Genomic DNA, 17999 nt, shown 5'->3' with positions numbered 1-17999 from the left:
AGCAAGCCCTCACAAACAGCAAACACAAACAAACTCCCAACAAACCCCATGGCCTTAAGCTTTTTTTAAAAAATAAACTGTGTTGAGGATGAATATTGGCCCGGACAGGGGGAGAACACCCCTAGTCTTCTCCGATATATTGACATGGGGCCTAAGTGGGCAGCCGGAACCTCACTCTAGCAGCTCATCTGATGCACGGCACCGCCAACTGTGCAGCACTCTTCAATCCTGCACTGGTAGCATTGGCTTGAATTAGGTGTTCAAGTCACTAGAAGGAGGCTTGCACCCATAACCTTCTCAAGTACAGTAAGAAGTCTCACAACACCAGGTTAAAGTCCAACAGCTTTATTTGGCTTTCCTGATGAAGGAGCAGCGCTTCGAAAGCTTGTGATTCCAAATAAACCTGTTGGACTTCAACCTGGTTTTGTGAGACTTCTTACTGTGCCCACCCCAGTCCAACGCTGGCATCTCCACTTCTGAGCTACAGTCTAGAGAAATAGCCCTGCTTATTTTAAAAGGTCCCTTTTTGTTTATTTAAACTAATTCCACTTAATTCCAAGATAATTCCATTGGAAGCAGGTCCAGATTCAGACAATGCTGCTGAGTTTAGAGAAAAGAGAAGATGGGAACAAGTCCTCGTTGCCTACCTTATTCAGGACCAGAACTGCTGGGAGATGGGGATATTTTGAAAGGCATCTCAATATTTCAATGTGGAGCCTGTTGCGTGTCCAATGGTCAGAGATGTCAACCAAAACGAGCACTAGGAGTCAAAACACAACAGCATGAAGTATTGTATCCACACCAGGCAGCTGAAGCCGCCACAGTTAACCGTTTGAACGGAGATGAATTTCTCTCTCTCTCACCCAAGTCTGCTTCTTTCACCGAATGCCAGGGATCTTCCAGCAGCGATTTCTCCAGGTTGTGCCTGGCAGCAACAGGAATGGAATGATTAATTCATTAAACAGACTTCAGAAATAGCAAAATGTGAAATACATGTAGAAAAATATGGAGAACCTTTTTGCTTTGACAACAGGAATGAGACCGGGTGTGTCCAGAAGAATCTGCAGAGAAGAAGACACAGACAGAACGATCATGAACAGCACGAGAGTGAATGCTAATCTGCAACTACAGAGCTCGCTGAAGGGATTCCAGGCTTCTCACAGTCAGAGAGTCATAGAGGTTTACAGCATGGAAACAGGCTCTTCAGCCCAACTTGTCCATGCTGGCCTTTTTTTTAAACCTCTAAGCTAGTCCCAATTGCCCACATTTGGCCCATATCCCCCTATGCCCATCTTACCCATGTAACTGTCTAAATGCTTTTTAAAAGACAAAATTGTACCCGCCTCTACTACTACCTCTGGCAGCTTGTTCCAGACACTCACCAACCTCTGAGTGAAACAAATTGCCCCTCTGGACACTTTTGTATCTCTCTCCTCTCACCTTAAACCTACGCCCTCTAGTTTTAGACTCCCCTACCTTTGGGAATAGATATTGACTATCTAGCTGATCTATGCCCCTCATTATTTTTTAGACCTCTATTAGATCACCCCTCAGCCTCCTACGCTCCAGGAAATATTAAACAACAAGCAGGAGAATGGGAAGTGACGAAATGTCAAGAGGTAGATTTGAGAGTCTTGAGAAAAAGGGCGAGAGGGGAATAAAGCAAAGAGCAGGGAGTTAGAAAGAGTGTTTCTGATTGTAGCTGTAGCAGAGGCAAAGAATTGAACTGCAAGGACTTTGGAGAGGGAAGAGAAATTGGAGATAAGGAGGTAATCCGCAAGGACCGCTTTTCAGGTTAGGGAGAAGGTTGGTGATTTTAGAAAGGTTAGCCGAGGAGTGGGGACTATTTTACAATTACAGCTGGTGTGGGACCCCAGCACGGAGATGGGCGGATAGCAGTTTCATAAAGGGAAGGTTTGTCTTGATGGATAAGAGGGAAGAAGCTGAACGATAGCCTCAATCTTAAGTGCCACTCAGTGCATTGAATAGGTAAGAGGAGTTTAAGGAGGTGGTTGGTAATGGACATGGTCCTGGATCTCCAGCCAATCTTCTCTTTAAAACCAGTCCATCGGAGCCCGTGCAGAAAAGTAGGCTGGACACTTAATCTAACCTACCCTTTCCTGCCACAGCTGAGAATGTCACTGAGCTGACACTCACTTTCAAGGTTAATGTTTATTTATTAGTCACAAGCAAGGTTTACATTAACGCTACAATGAAGTTACTGTGAAATGCCCCTAGTCGCCACACTCCGGTGCCTGTTCGGGTCAATGCATCTAACCAACACGTCTTTCAGATTGTGGGAGGAAACCGGAGCACCGGAGGAAACCCATGCAGACACGGGGAGAACGTGCACAGACAGTGACCCAAGCCGGGAATCGAACCCGGGTCCCTGGTGCCGTGAGGCAGCAGTGCTAACCATCATGCCGCCCCACGGTTGAATTCTAATGAAGCGCCACAACTCAACAAGAACCACCAGATTCAGCAGGGGGACAAAAACAGTCTGGGTCACTGAAGTCCTCGCGTCAAACATGAAGCTCACGACTTGACCCTCCTCGAAAAACAGAATTAAATCACGTGGAGCTAAGACCCTTTGGAAAGAAACCAAAGGAGGTCAGGAAAAGCTGGGCTCTCACGATTTGCGTTGCTCCATCAGTGATGACTCCTCGAGCTCGACAGCGTGTTGTGTGGACTTTACTTGAAACAGGAAAGACCTGCAACACAATAAGCAGAAAAGATCATTAAACCAAAAGTCACTCGAGACACAAGTTTGAACTGTGACTATTTTAACAAAGGAAAGATACGATTAACATCCATTTAAACATAACACCCAGCTGTTTCACTGTTGAATGATCTCAAGCTGTCCTACCCTTTATTTACAAGTGTGTCCGATTGTATTATATTCTTCAGGAAATTGTACATTTCCTGTCACCAGCTCTCTGCAATGCTGAGTTGAGGCTGGGAGCCTCGCTAGGACAAAACAACAAAATAAATTTACCGGACAGCTTGTCCTCAGCAAGAATATTGGAAGTCAGCCAGGAAATGAAGCAAGACTCAGCTGGACCAGGAGGAGGAAGGAAGCTCCCACAACGTCACTTCAAGGCAGCTGGGTCACACGGACTTGAAAGGTCCGAGGTTCTTGTAACTCATTGTGTGCGCACTGAGTTAGCGGATCTCAGCTGGGGTGGAAGTTCATGCAAGTACCTCTGGGCCGGGGGGATTGCTCCCCAGGAAGGCAGAGAATCTACAGGAGAGGACGGACTGGGCTCAGCTGTAAAACTCAACAGAGGTTACCAACACTCACTGCCTGAAACTGATATTTCTGAGGGTTCGTCCACTGAGTCTATATGGGTAAAACTGAGAAATAAGGGGGGAGATCACTTTGGTAGGATTGTACTATTGCCCCCCCAAATAGTCAGCAGGAAATTGAGGAGAAAATATGTAAGGAGATTACAGATAGCACCGAGAAAAATAGGGTGGTAATAGTGTTTGAGCCTCTCGGCTGCTGGAAAGTAAAGGAGACAGGAGTTCTGCTTCTTCATAAAATACCTTTATTTCTTTGATCCAACTCCACACACAATTCTCCACCAACAAACAGTGCTACCTGTGGCCCCTTTATATATCAGTGACTTCGACTGGATAATTGACATCAAATTAGGATTTAATTGGAAGGTCTGTTAACCCATTCCGAACAATAGTAGGGGACTTTAACTTTCCCAACATTGACTGGGACAGTCATAGTATTAGGGGCTTGGATGGAGAGAAATTTGTTGAGCGTATTCAGGAGGAATTTCTCATTCAGTATGTGGGTGGCCTGATTAGAGAGGGGGCAAAACTTGACCTCCTCTTGGGGAAATAAGGAAGGGCAGGTGACAGAAGTGTTAGTGAGGGATCACTTTGGGACCAGTGACCATAATTCCATTAGTTTTAAGATAGCTATGGTCTGACCCAAAACTTAAAATTCTAAAATGGGGCAAGGCCAATTATGATGGTATTAGACAGGAACTTTCAAAAGTTGATTGGGGGAGTCTGTTGGCAGGTAAAGGGACGTCTGGTAAGTGGGAGGCTTTCAGAAGTGTGTTAACCAGGGTTCAGGGTAAGCACATTCCTTTTAGAGTGAGGGGCAAGGTTGGTAAAAGTAGAGAACACTGGATGACTCGGATACTGAGACCCAGGAGGAGGAGGAGGCATATAACATGCATAGGCAGCTGGGATCAAGTGGATTATGAATATAGAGGGTGTCGGAGTAGAGTTAAGAAAGAAATTACGAGGTCAAAAAGGGGACACGAGATTACTTTGGCAGATACGGCAAAGGAGAATCCAAAGAGCTTGTACAAATACACAAAGGGCAAAAGAGTAATTAGGAGAGAGTAGGGCCTCTTAAGGATCAACAAGGTCATCTATGTGTGGATCCACAAGAGATGGTTGAGATCCTAAATTAATATTTCTCATCAGTATTTACTTTTGAGAAAGGCATGGATGTTAGGGAACTTGGGGAAATAAATAGTGGTGTCTTGGAGTGTGTATATTACAGAGGAGGTGATGCTGGAGGTCTTAAAGCGCATCAAGGTAGACAAATCCCCAGGACCTGATGAAGTGTATCCCAGGACATTGTGGGAGGCTAGGAAGGAAATTGCAGGTCCCCCGAGCAGAGATCTTTGAATCATCGACAGCCACAGGTAAGGTGCCTGAAGATTGGAGGGTGGCAAATGTTGCATCTTTGTCTAAAAAGGGCTGCAAGGAAAAGCCTGGGAACTACAGGCCGGTGAGTCTAACATCTGTAGTGGGTAAGCTGTTACAAGGTATATACTGAGACACAAATCTACAGGCATTTAGAGGGGCAAGGATTGATTAGAGACAGTCAGCATGGCTTTGTGAATGGAAAATCATGTCTCACGAATTTGATTGAGATTTTAAGGGATCTCAGTAGATGAGGGCAGTGCAGTGATGTTGGCTACATGGACTTTAGCAAAGCCTTTGACAAGGTACAGCATGTAGGTTGTTACATAACGTTAAACCTCTCAGGATCCAGGGTGAGGTAGCCAATTGGATACAAAGTTGGCTTGATGACAGAAAATTGCAGAGGTTGTTTTTCAAACTGGAGGCCTGTGACCAGCGGTGTGCCTCAGGGATCAGTGCTGGGTCCACTGTTATTTGTCATTTATATTAATGGTTTGGATGAGAATTTAGTAGGCATGGTTAGTACGTTTACAGATGACATCAAGCTTGGTGGCAGAGTGGACAGTGAAGATTATCTGGAATTGCAATGGGATCTTGATCAATTGGGTCAGTGGGCTGATGAATGGCAGATGGAGTTTAATTTAGATAAATGTGAGGTGATGCATTTTGGAAGATCGAACCAGGGCAGGACTTACTCAGTTAATGGTAGGGCATTGGGGAAAGTTATAGAACAAAGGGATCTAGAGGTACAGGTACATAATGCCTCGAAAGTGGAGTCACAGGTGGACAGGGTGGTGAAGGCATTCGGCATGCTTGGTTTCATTGGTCAGAAAATTGAATACAGGAGTTGGGATGTCTTGTTGAAGTTGAACAAGATATTGTTACGGTCACATTTGGAATACTGTGTACAGTTCTGGTCACCCTATTATAGAAAGGATATTAAACTAGAAAGAGTGCAGGAAAGATTTACTAGGTGCTACCGGGACTTGGTGATTTGAGTTATGAGGAGAGGCTGGATAGATTGGGACTTTTTTTCCCCTGGAGTAGGAGGCTGAGGGGTGATCTTATAGAGCTCTATAAAACAATGAGGGGCACAGATAAGTCAACATCTTTTCCCAAAGGTAGGGGAATATAAAACTAGAGGGCATAGGTTTAAGATGAGAGGGGAGAGATACAAAAGGGTCCAGAGGGGCAATTTTTTCACAGAGGGTGGTGAGTGTCTGGAACAAGCTGCCAGAGGTAGTAGTAGAGGTGGGTACAATTTTGTGTTTTAAAAAGCATTTAGACAGTTACATGGGTACGATCTGTATAGAGGGATATGGGCCAAATGCGGGCAATTGGGACTAGCTTAATGGTAAAAACTGGGCGGCATGGACAAGTTGGGCCAAAGGGCTTGTTTCCATGCTGTAAATCTCTATGACTCTAACATGAAAAATGGAACGTCAGAAATTCTACAATGCTCTAAAACTCAACATCAAGTTCAACGATTCCAGTCATAAGCACTGCTCCCATTTTATCGGACTGCTGGGAATGATTTTGCCATTGCCACTCGCAGCTCCTTGGTTTATGTTTTTTTAAGTTTTAAGGTTTTTAAAAAATTTATTTATTGGTGTCACAAGTAAGGCTTACATTAACATTGCAATGAAGTTACTGTGAAAATCCCCATCCCACACAATTTTGGACTGTGGGAGGAAACCCACGCAGACACGAGGAGAACGTGCAGACTCCACAAAGTCACCCAAGGCCAGAATTGGACCTAGGTCCCTGGCACTGTGAGGCAGCAATGCTAACCACTGTGCCACTCAGTTTCCCTCTCCCATATTCCTGCCAATTTACTGGCTTCACTCACCTCTTTCACCTCTAACACTTTTCAGTTCTGATTGTGGGTCAGATTGTTAACTCTGTGTCTGTCCCCACAGATGTTGCCTGACTTGCCGAACATTTCCAGTACTTTCTGTTTTAGTTTTAGATTTCCAGCATCCACGGTATTTTGCCTTTGCATTAACACTACATCTGTTTCTGGTCTTAGTTGAGATGAGGTGTGCCGATATAGTGAGCAGCTCCCTGATCCGTCAGCACGACAACAACTGCTGGCTAGAACTTTTTTTTAAAAATAAGTCCTCAAGGACATCAATAGCAGGAACTAAACCAGGGGCATTCAATCTTTCTTTAAAATGGTAAGCTGGGTTTACCTTTCTGCCCAGAAGCTGGTTGGATAGGGTGGATTTGCCAGCATTCGGAGCCCCGATGATGGCGACTCTCAGCACACGCGAGTTTTCAGGCTGATCTGGTTGATGGAGGAGGAGGTCGTACTGCTCGTCTGGGCACAGAAATACAACTTCAATCATTTCAGACAGTGAATTGTGTGAGCAAAGTGCTGAGCCAAGGCCGGGCCAAGAGTGCACAGTGAATGCTGCTGAGTAGTAGTTTGGATCCATCTGGGACATTTGCATTCAGTTTTCGGCAACGCACCTTAGAAATGTCACAATGGACTCAGATAGGACTCAGCACATATTAACCACAATGGGAGTTAGGAACAGGAGTAGGCCATTCAGCCTGCTCCACCATTCAATACAATCATGGCTGATCAGATACAGCAATGCCTTTTGCACACATTATCCCCACAATCTTTTACATTATTGCTAATCATAAATCTATTCATCTCTCTCCTAAACATACTCAGTGACTGAGCTTCCACAGCCCTCTAGGACAGAGAATTCCAAAGATTCTCAACCCTCTGTGTAAAGAAATTTCTCCTCACCTCGGTCCTAAGTTATTTTGAAATTGTAGCCCCTGATTCTAGACTCCCCAATCAAGGTAAACATCTTACCTGCACCTACTCTGTCTATTCCTTTGAGTATTTTATAGGTTTCAATGAAATCACCTCTCAATTCTTCAAATCTCTTGGTGAATACAGGTCCGGCATGCCCAATCTCTCTTTGTAAGATAGTCCCACCATCCCCGGAACAAATCTGGAACTCCCTCTATGGCAATAATAGCCTTTCTGAGGTAAGGAGACCAGAACTGCACACAGTACTCCAGGTGCGGTCTAACCAAGCTTCTATACAATTGAACCCAGACCTTGCTACTTCTGCGCTCAAATCCTCTTGGGATAAAGGCTAACATTTATTAGCCTTCCGAATAGCTTGCTGCACCTTTATGTTGGCCTTCAGTGACTTATGGACAAGGACACCCAGGTCCCTTTGTACAGCTACACTTTCTAACTTCTTACCATTTAGGAAATACTCTGCACATCTGTTCCTTTTACCAAAATGAATAACCTCACATTTTTCCTCATTATGTTCCATCTGCCAAGTTCTTGTCCACTAAGCCTGTCCAAATCCACCTGTAGCTGCTTATTCCTACTCTGTTTTCTGCCTGTTAACCGATCCTAAATCCATGGTTAAATTAGGAGGATATGTTCATATACTGGACTTGTACTTTGAGTTGAGAAAGTTAAAAGGTTTTGTAACTGAGGTGTTTAAAATAACAGCTGTGCATGTTGGATGCCAAAGAACAAAGAAAATTACAGCACAGGAACAGGCCCTTCGGCCCTCCAAGCCTGCACCGACCATGCTGCCCAACTGAACTAAAACCCCCTACCCTTCCGGGGACCATATCCCTCTATTCCCATCCTATTCGTGTATTTGTCCAGACGCCCCTTAAAACTCACTACCGTATCCGCTTCCACTACCTCCCCTGGCAGAAAGTTCCAGGCACCCACCACCCTCTGTGTAAAAAAACCTGCCTCGTACATCTCCTTTAAACCTTGCCCCTCGCACCTTAAACCTCTGCCCCCCCTAGTAATTGTCTCGTCCACCCTGGGAAAAAGCTTCTGACTATCCACTCTGTCCATGCCCCTCAATCTTGTAGACTTCTATCAGGTTGCCCTTCAACCTCCATTGTTCCAGTGAGAGCAAACCAAGGTTCTCCAACCTCTCCTTATAGCTAATGCCCTTCAGACCAGGCAACATCCTGGTAAATCTTTTCTGTACCCTCTCCAAAGCCTCTACATCCTTCTCGTAGCGTGGCAACCAGATTTGAACACTATATACCAAGTGCGGCCTAACTAAGGTTAGGCCAGTTAGAACTTTCAAGAGTGCGATCAGTAGATTAGTGTTGGGTCGAGTGTACACAGGATATGAAGTAAAGGTGAGTAAATGGAGTTGAGGCATTGGTCAGTCGTGATATATTACTGAATACGGAACTGCCTCTTGATCTGACTGACTTCCTCCTGTTCCTCGGCACAAACACACAGTGTCAACGCCACACATATCACTATTTAAAAAACAATTAGAAAATGAAAGATTCTTCAGGGCCTCAAAATAGATAAACCCACAATGACACTAAAATTCTCCAACCCCATGAGATTTTGTGCCTGACGAGGTGAGGAGCAGCAGTGTCAGGAAAGCGACTGAGTTTTCACTTCAGAAGCCTAGTCGTGGCAATAATTGCTCCCAAAGCTAGTTCAGCACCCAGGAGGCCAAGTAAAACTCCCTCTACAATATCCCAGAGTGTCTCAGACCCAGCCTCATCAGAAAACCCCTCCTGCTGCAGTACGAACTTTCCACTCGATACACCAGCCGCGTGAAAGTCTTTTCTGAGCAAGATGCCAATTTGTACACAATTACAAGCAGTGTGGTGCAACTTAGTCTCGCGCACGTTCCCCTCTCCTGATGACAGTGTGCAAGATTGGGAACGAGTCTTGCTGTGTATCAGGCTGGTCTCAATCTGAAATTGATCATTCTCCCCCTCACATTCTTCACAAGATTGATTTGCATTGATTCCTACCTCGCAGACCCTGGGAGTTTGCAGCAGTCAAAGAATGGTCACCAACGATACACCCAAGTCGCAAAAATTGCTCGTAGAAAAACACCAGTCTTGAGATCCAGCAACTAAATAAAAATATTCGCAGACCACCCAACTTTAGAAGGAAGCACAGAGCAAGTTGAGAACCCACCTTTACTCACAGAAACAGCAGGAGGGTATTGTCGACCAAGGTCATCAGTTTCTTGTTTTGTGACTCCCAATATCTTCCCCAGAGCCGAGCTGCGACCGTAGTGACTGGCCAATGAGCGGGTGACAGTGTGAATCCGGTCACTTTGCAGAAAGGCAAATGCTGATAAGCACAAACACAGATCATGCAATGTGACAAAGAATTACACCAACAGTAAACCGTCTCAAATTTTCTGCCAAACCTGCCTCTATTCATAGAACATAGAACAGTACAGCACAGAACAGGCCCTTCGGCCCACAATGTTGTGCCGAGCTTTATCTGAAACCAAGATCAAGCTATCCCACTCCCTATCATCCTGGTGTGCTCCACGTGCCTATCCAATAACCGCTTAAATGTTCCTAAAGTGTCCGACTCCACTATCACTGCAGGCAGTCCATTCCACACCCCAACCACTCTCTGCGTAAAGAACCTACCTCTGATATCCTTCCTGTATCTCCCACCACGAACCCTATAGTTATGCCCCCTTGTAATAGCTCCATCCACCCGAGGAAATAGTCTTTGAACGTTCACTCTATCTATCCCCTTCATCATTTTATAAACCTCTATTAAGTCTCCCCTCAGCCTCCTCCGCTCCAGAGAGAACAGCCCTAGCTCCCTCAACCTTTCCTCATAAGACCTACCCTCCAAACCAGGCAGCATCCTGGTAAATCCCCTCTGCACTCTTTCCAGCGCTTCCACATCCTTCTTATAGTGAGGTGACCAGAACTGCACACAATATTCCAAATGTGGTCTCACCAAGGTCCTGTACAGTTGCAGCATAACCCCACGGCTCTTAAACTCCAACCCCCTGTTAATAAAAGCTAACACACTATAGGCCTTCTTCACAGCTCTATCCACTTGACTGGCAACCTTTAGAGATCTGTGGATATGGACCCCAAGATCTCTCTGTTCCTCCACAGTCTTCAGAACCCTACCTTTGACCCTGTAATCCACATTTAAATTAGTCCTACCAAAATGAATCACCTCACATTTATCAGGGTTAAACTCCATTTGCCATTTTTCAGCCCAGCTTTGCATCCTATCTATGTCTCTTTGCAGCCTACAACAGCCCTCCACCTCATCCACTACTCCACCAATCTTGGTGTCATCAGCAAATTTACTGATCCACCCTTCAGCCCCCTCCTCTAAGTCATTAATAAAAATCACAAAGTGCAGAGGACCAAGCACTGATCCCTGCGGCACTCCGCTAGCAACCTGCCTCCAATCCGAAAATTTTCCATCCACCACCACCCTCTGTCTTCAATCAGACAGCCAGTTACCTATCCAATCGGCCAACTTTCCCTCTATCCCACACCTCCTCAGTTTCATCATAAGCCGACCATGGGGGACCTTATCAAACGCCTTACTAAAATCCATGTATATGACATCAACTGCCCTACCTTCATCAACACACTTAGTTACCTCCTCAAAGAATTCTATCAAATTTGTGAGGCACGACTTGCCCTTCACGAATCCGTGCTGACTATCCCGGATTAATCCGCATCTTTCTAAATGGTCGTAAATCCCATCCCTAAGGACCTTGTCCATCAATTTACCAACCACCGAAGTAAGACTAACCGGTCTATAATTACCAGGGTCATTTCTATTCCCTTTCTTAAACAGAGGAACAACATTCGCCATTCTCCAGTCCTCTGGCACCATCCCCTATTCACTTCCTAAAACGGATTACATTTTTAACTTCTCACTTCTGCTGAAAGTTCATCAGCCTGAAACATGAACTAGTTCACTCTCTATAGATGTTGCGCGATCAGCTGAGTTGTTCCGGCATTTTCTGTTCCAGTTTCCAATCAGTATGATACTGCAAAAGGCTGTAATCATCAGGGACACATTTCTTAAAACAGAAGTGAAATATTTTAACTTTTCATCAATTAGTTGGCTCTGTAGCTTTACCTGATAAACATACGGTGGCACAGTGGTTAGCACTGCTGCCTCCCAGCTCCAGGGACCCGGGTTCGATTCCCGGCTTGGGTCACTGTTTGTGTGGAGTCTACACGTTCTCCCCATGTCTGTGGGGGTTTCCTCTGATGCTCCGGTTTTCTCCCACACTCCGAAAGACTGGTTAGGTGCATTGGCCATGCTAAATTCTCCCTCAGTGTACCCGAACAGGCGCTGGAGTGTGGAGACTAGGGGATTTTCACAGTGACTTCATTGTAGTGTTGTAAGCCTACTTGTGACACTAATAAATAAAATACATTTGCATGTAATCTTATTGCATGGTATAAATTAACTAGGTCTCTGTGAACTCCCCAGCATAAGCTTTCAAATGGGATTGCTCATTGTACATGGCCAGGAAGGAGATCAAGTTGAGTATCAGGTGCCCCTCTGGTATTCCGAAAGCCCCAAAGTAATGATTGTTTTATTTGAATGTATAGCTTATTTTAAGTGACAGTTGTTTCTTTTTTTAATTCCGTGCATCTAAACACTCCAGCTGTTTATAATTCCCATCTTAGTTGTGGTCAACTTTGGAGAAATGTCTGGAATTAATTTCGGATTCAGGGGTGTGGATCTGCTCATTTTGGATTTTAAAATCTGATTCTTAACAATAAACACAGCTCCACCTGCTGAAATGCGTGCACAATTTGGGTCAGTGTTGGGTGGGTACGACATTACCAAAATTTCCATCATATCCAATGAAGATAAAACTACAAATTTACATTACCAAAGTGTTTGTGTTCATTTTTTTAAGAATGACAGTCATAGCAAAGAAAGTCTTAATTTACATGTGAAGGAGGCAACCTTTATGCTTAAGACGACTTTTATGCTTAATATCATGGACATTTTTACGCGTGTATATCAAATTTATTTTAAAATAGTCAGCAGCTCACAGCAATGCGATGACTCATGGGCACCCCTTAATCACTTCAGACAGCCTCATCACTTTAGACTCCAAGCAGGGAAAACATAGACAGTAGCTCAACTGATTAGATGATGCAAGAAGCTCAAAACACAAAGGGAACCCTCCAGAAAGAGATCAGCCCAGGGAAATGGGTTCACATCATCATCAGCCACAGATCAATTCCACCTATCTATAATGGCTTTTTAACATCTTGCTATTGTGCCACTGCTTTGTGTTATTAGCAGGCACTGATCATGTAACTGGGAGTAAATGATGAGCCTATTACCATATGTTTGGCGCGAAGTTCAAAACCCTATAAATTGTAAAGCGCACAATGGCCAGGCAGAGCAGTTGACTAGCAGCTGTCTCTCCCCAGGCCTGCGGTTTTTGTTATTTTAAACAGAGAATAAAGTTTGTGTTGCCTTTCTGTACTGTACATGTCTGCTTGTCTTTTATGCTGGTAGGAAGCGAGAAACTTCCCCTTACAACATGTCAAAGTTCCTTGCACACAATGAATTATTTACCACCCTGACTTGGAAATATATTGCCATTCCTTCACTGTCACTGGGTCAAAATTCTGGAATTCCTTCCCCAACAGCACTGTGGGTATACCTACACCTCAGGGAGTGCAGTGGTTCAAGAAGGCAGCTCACCACCATCTTCTAAAGAGCAACTCAGGATGGACAATAAATGCTGGCCTAGCCAGCGATGCCCACATCCCATAAATGAATAATAAAAAACCTCAAATACACAGGCATGGTCACAATTTACAGTTGCATCTCACAAGTAGCAATAGATCAGCAAGTCATTTTGAGAGGAGAGGGGGGGGAAAGAGGTTGTTGCTGAGGGATAAACACTGTCCAACAGACTGGGAGAAATGTTTTAGAAGCGTCATGAAATCTTCAACACCTGAGCCTTGGTGGACGAGCTCTCCATAGTCCTGCCTTAGAGTGGCAGTCTCAGCCAGTGTTCTCGAGGACAATTAGGGAGCGCCAATAAATGCTGGCCTTGCCTTGATGTTCACATCCCATGAACAAATAAAATTTAAAAAACTATGCGGCTAATTGAGATTCCAAATGTGGTCAACTGCATTTTTGATTAGTAAATTAAAAATAATAGATGTTGCACAGAATCTCAACAATCAATTTACATGGTCGGTGTGAACTTCTAATCTTGTGGTAAAATGCCAAGATGATAGGGTTTGTTCTTTAATCATTGCTAAAGCTCAGAAACTCCCCCCCCCCCCTCCCCCAAAACTGTTTCCTGTCCTTTAAACCTCTTTGACACACTTTGATGTTCTCCCTGGTAGACCATAAGATGTAGGAACAGAAATAGGCCAGTCAGCCCATCGAGTCTGTCCCACCATTCAATGAGATCATGGCTGATCTGATATAATCCTCAACTCCACTGTCCAAAGATGTGCAGGTTAGATGGATTGGTTATGCCAAATCACCCCTTCATGTCAGGGGGAATTAGTGGGGTTAATATATGGGGTTAGAGGGATAGGGCCTGGGTGGGATTGTCAGTGAAAGCTCAATGGGCCGAATAGCCACCTGCATTGTAGATTGTATGATTCCATTTTCCAGCCTTATCCCCACAATCCTCGATTTCCATAGGGTGTCACGTAAATATAAATTATTGGCTACTGAATGGGGTTAATTGTTTGATTAAATATGAAGTAGTATGAACAGTTTATCTGCTGTACCTGTGCCAGGTGATTTCTGCTAAAATTAGTGCCTGAAACTAACCGCTCAGTGAATTTCTCCTGGACAATGTGTATAACTACCACGGATGGACTCAAGCCCCGGGCTCGGTTTTGAATCTCTGCCCACCTACTCCCCCTGGAGAGAGGCCTGTGCTTTCTGGCCCACAGGCTGCGCCTGGGCCCCCCCTCCCGGGGCTTTATTTACCCGAGCGGTCCTCGGTCAAGGAGGTGCCTCCCGGTACTGACCTGCCTGGCGGCTTATACCGGGTCTGCGACTCGAGTTCCCCAGCACCGTGCAGAGCCAGGCCCTGCCTAAGGCCGCAGCCATTGATTCCCGGCCCGGGGCTCCGGATTCTCCGCTCCCTCAGAGAGCCGCTCCGGCCGCCGCCATGACACTGCCGCCGTGCATTGTGGGAGCACGCAGCGGCATGCTGGGATAGGTTCCAACAGCGCCACCAACAGGAGGGGAGGAGGCCGCGCCACTCAGTCAGAGGGCAACATTCAGCCCTTTAAATGAACTCAGCCCTTTCACCATTCCACCCTGAGCCAATGTTCACCCCTTAGCCAACATTCAGCCCATTAACCTGTCAGCCCCAAGCCAACATTCAGCCCTTTAACCAACATCAGCCCTTAAACACAACATCCAGTCCTTCAACCTAACATTATCATTTGGCCAGAGAATGACAGAATAATTATAGCACAGAATGAGGCCATTCAGCCCATCATGCCTATGACCATTTGTCACAATGCAGTTTGTGGGAGCTTGCTGTACACTATAATGATTTTCCTTTGCACTTTGGAACATCCCCATTTCATAAAAGGCACTATATAAATGCAAGCTGTTACTTTTTAATCATGAACAATGCCGTGGGCTATTGAGGTTTCCTTGTGGATGAAAAATGTCAGTCACGCTTTGACTCTTTGCTGACCACATTTGACACATCACCAGAGACACCGCCAGATTGGTTATGTTACCATCCGGACTTGGAAATATATCGCCATTCCTTCACTGCTGCTGACTCAAAATCCTGGAATCGCACCCTAACAAAGGTGTGGGTGTACCTACACCAACGGGACTACAGCAGTTTAAGAAGGCAACTCACCATCACCTTCTCAAGGGTAACTAGGGATAGGCAATAAATGCTGACCTAGCCATTAATGCTCACATCCCATAATTGAACTTAAAAAACATATGTCTTCTTCCATTCCTACTTAATCTAATCTGACCAACATATTATTCTATTCCTTTCTCCCCCTTGAGTTTATTGAACTTCCCCCCTAAAGCTACTGTGTTTTCTGCATCCTAACAGTCATTACTCTCTCTAAGTACCAACAGCGATAACCCAGGTGTCATTAATCAGAAATCAATTTTAACTAAAGAGCCTGCTTTTTTAAACAGTGAAATCCAAATTATCGAGCAGAAACCAAAGGAAGCTTATCAAATCAAATCATAATCCTGTTCCGTGTGGCAGCTGTGTGCTTCATAAAAGAGTGACTTTTGTTCAAATGTACTACGCTGGCTGTAAAGCATTTCGGGACATCCCCAGGTCATGAAAGGTGCTATATAAATGTAAGCCGTTTCTTTTTAATCATGAGGAATGCCTGGGAGGTTTTCTCATGAGTGAGAAGTATCAGACACTGTTTTGACTCTATGGTGACCGAACTCGACACTTGTCATTGTCATCCGAAACCCACTCACCCAGAGTGTTTTCACTGCAATAACACTTTGGGAACAAAATCATGTCGGGCATACAGCACAAAAACAGGCCACTTATCCTCACTGGGCAGCACAGTGGTTAGCACTGCTGCCTCGCAGCTCCAGGGACCCGGGTTCGATTCCCGACTTGGGTCACTGTCTGTGTGCAGTTTGCACATTCTCCCCGTGTTTGCGTGGGTTTCCTCCGGGTGCTCCGGTTTCCTCCCACAGTCCAAAGATGTGCAGATTAGGTTGATTGGACATGCTAAATTAACCCTTGGTGTCCAGGGATGTGATAGGTTAAAGGGATTAGCAGGGTAACTAAACGGGGATAGGGCCTGGGTGGGATTGGTGTTGGTGCAGACTTGATGGGCCGAATGGCCTCCTTCTGCACTGTAGGGATTCTATGCTCGATGTTAATGTTGACAGTCCACACAAACCTCCTTCCATCCCTATTTACCTAATCCGATAAACAAATCCTTCTATTCCTTTCTGTCTGACATGTTTCGCAAGCTTTTCCTTAAATGCAGATATTATCCTCAATGTGGCAGTAGCGAGTTCCAAATTCACATCATTCTCTGATTAAAGGAGTTGCTCAAAGGGCATAACCTCAAAATGTCAACCTGAGGTACTGAGATTCGGAAGGCATCCCTGCAATGCCAGTCACAACGCCACTGTATGGGCAGTCACAGTCCAGCTGCTTTGACAGAGTTAAAGTGGGCTTGGTGATAGGCAGTTGGCATGGTGGCTGGTGCACCATTTGGCAGTTTTTCATGCCTCAGACTAGGGCTGAGAGATTGAGAGCTGCTGGGTGGTGTTGGGGAGACCAGGATGCAGAGTGGAGGCACATTTGGAACCATCATGGCAATTAGAATGGGAATCAGATGCTAACAATCAATCTTTCCTTTCTGCTGAAATTTCAAGTGTTGCAGATAATGTATCACCTGTCTCTATCTCCCTGGTAACCAGCTGTATAATAATGGAGATTAAAGTGCATGGTTTAATATTGCATCAAAAATAAAATCAGAGCCAGGCCATTTAGGAGAGAGGTTAGGAAGCAGTGCTTCACAAAAAGGTTGGCAGGAGTGTGGAACCCTCTCCCACAAAATACAGGAAGCTCAATGAAATTAAAGAAAAGTAAAAGTTTTTTTTATTAGTCACAAGTAAGTCTTACATTAACACTGCAATGAAGTTATTGTGAAATTCCCCTAGTTGCCACAGTCCGGCGCCTGTTCAGGTCAATGCACCCTAACCAGCACGTCTTTCAGACTGTGGGAGGAAACCGGAGGAAACCCACGCAGACACGGCCTGTTAGCGAAGAGCATCAATGGACAAGGCGGGCAGAATGAGCTAGGATAAGGATGAGCCAGGATCCTAATGAATGGTGGAAACAGGCTGATACCTCTTTTGTCTTTTTAAAATGAATCTTTAATTCAACCCCGAGCTCTGGAATACCGCCTCTACATCACTCCGTCTCTCAGTACCTCGCTTTCCTCCTTTAAGACGCACGTTCAAGCCTACTTCTTTGACCAAGCCTGTGGCCAACTGTCCTAATATCCCCTTCCGTGACTTGCTGTCAAATTTTGCTTTACAATGTTCTTGTGAGAAGCTCCTTGGAATGGTTTATTCTGTCAAAGGTGAACTATAAATGCAAGCGATTGTTTTTATTTGATCCTCAGTCAATATCAGAAAACCCCGTCCTCGGCAAAGTGACAACCTGCTGACACAGCAATAAGAGCAATCCAAGATAGAAAGTCACTGACAGCTCTCTCGATATGATTGATAACAGATGGCTGGGAGTGGAAGGTGTTTCTTCAAGCTCAGGATTCAGAATCTGACTGTAAACCATAGAATCCCTACAGTGCAGAAGGAGGCCATTCAGCCTCTCGAGTTCGCACTGACCATGATCCCACCTAACCCCTATCCCCGTAACCCCACATATTTACCCTGCTAATCCTTCTAACCGACACATCCCAGGACACTAAGGGACAATTTAGCATGGCCAATGCACCTAACCTGTATCTTTGGGCTGTGGGAAGAAACCAGAGCACCCGGAGAAAACCCACGC

At 45.1% G+C, this 17999-nt stretch overlaps 1 protein-coding gene and 1 pseudogene across 3 annotated transcripts in view; one reads left to right on the top strand and one right to left on the bottom strand.

Annotated features, from left to right (window-relative positions):
* eral1 (Era-like 12S mitochondrial rRNA chaperone 1) overlaps positions 1–14695 on the bottom strand; it is a 682619-nt gene extending 667924 nt beyond the window's left edge. For 2 of the 3 annotated variants that reach the window (XR_013499069.1, XR_013499068.1), the window contains exons 1-7: positions 14482–14647; positions 9638–9796; positions 6870–6997; positions 2634–2711; positions 1015–1061; positions 864–925; positions 648–760 (exon numbers count right to left, since the gene is read on the bottom strand). Coding sequence is in view for 1 of the 3 variants with exons in the window: in XM_078224622.1 (XP_078080748.1) it covers positions 648–760; positions 864–925; positions 1015–1061; positions 2634–2711; positions 6870–6997; positions 9638–9796; positions 14482–14563 (669 nt within the window). In the remaining 2 variants the exon portion in view is untranslated. Of the gene's footprint in view, positions 1–647; positions 761–863; positions 926–1014; positions 1062–2633; positions 2712–6869; positions 6998–9637; positions 9797–14481 lie in introns of all 3 variants that reach the window. The other variant, XM_078224622.1, reaches the window with a different exon arrangement.
* Positions 14696–16587: 1892 nt separating this feature from the next.
* Positions 16588–16822, top strand: LOC144501196 (reactive oxygen species modulator 1 pseudogene; annotated as a pseudogene).
* Positions 16823–17999: the final 1177 nt, after the last annotated feature.

The sequence above is a fragment of the Mustelus asterias genome, chromosome 12 (assembly GCF_964213995.1).
Source record: "Mustelus asterias chromosome 12, sMusAst1.hap1.1, whole genome shotgun sequence".
NCBI lineage: Eukaryota > Metazoa > Chordata > Chondrichthyes > Carcharhiniformes > Triakidae > Mustelus > Mustelus asterias.
Note: the sequence above shows the minus strand (reverse complement) of the source record. Positions and strands in the feature narration are given on the sequence as shown.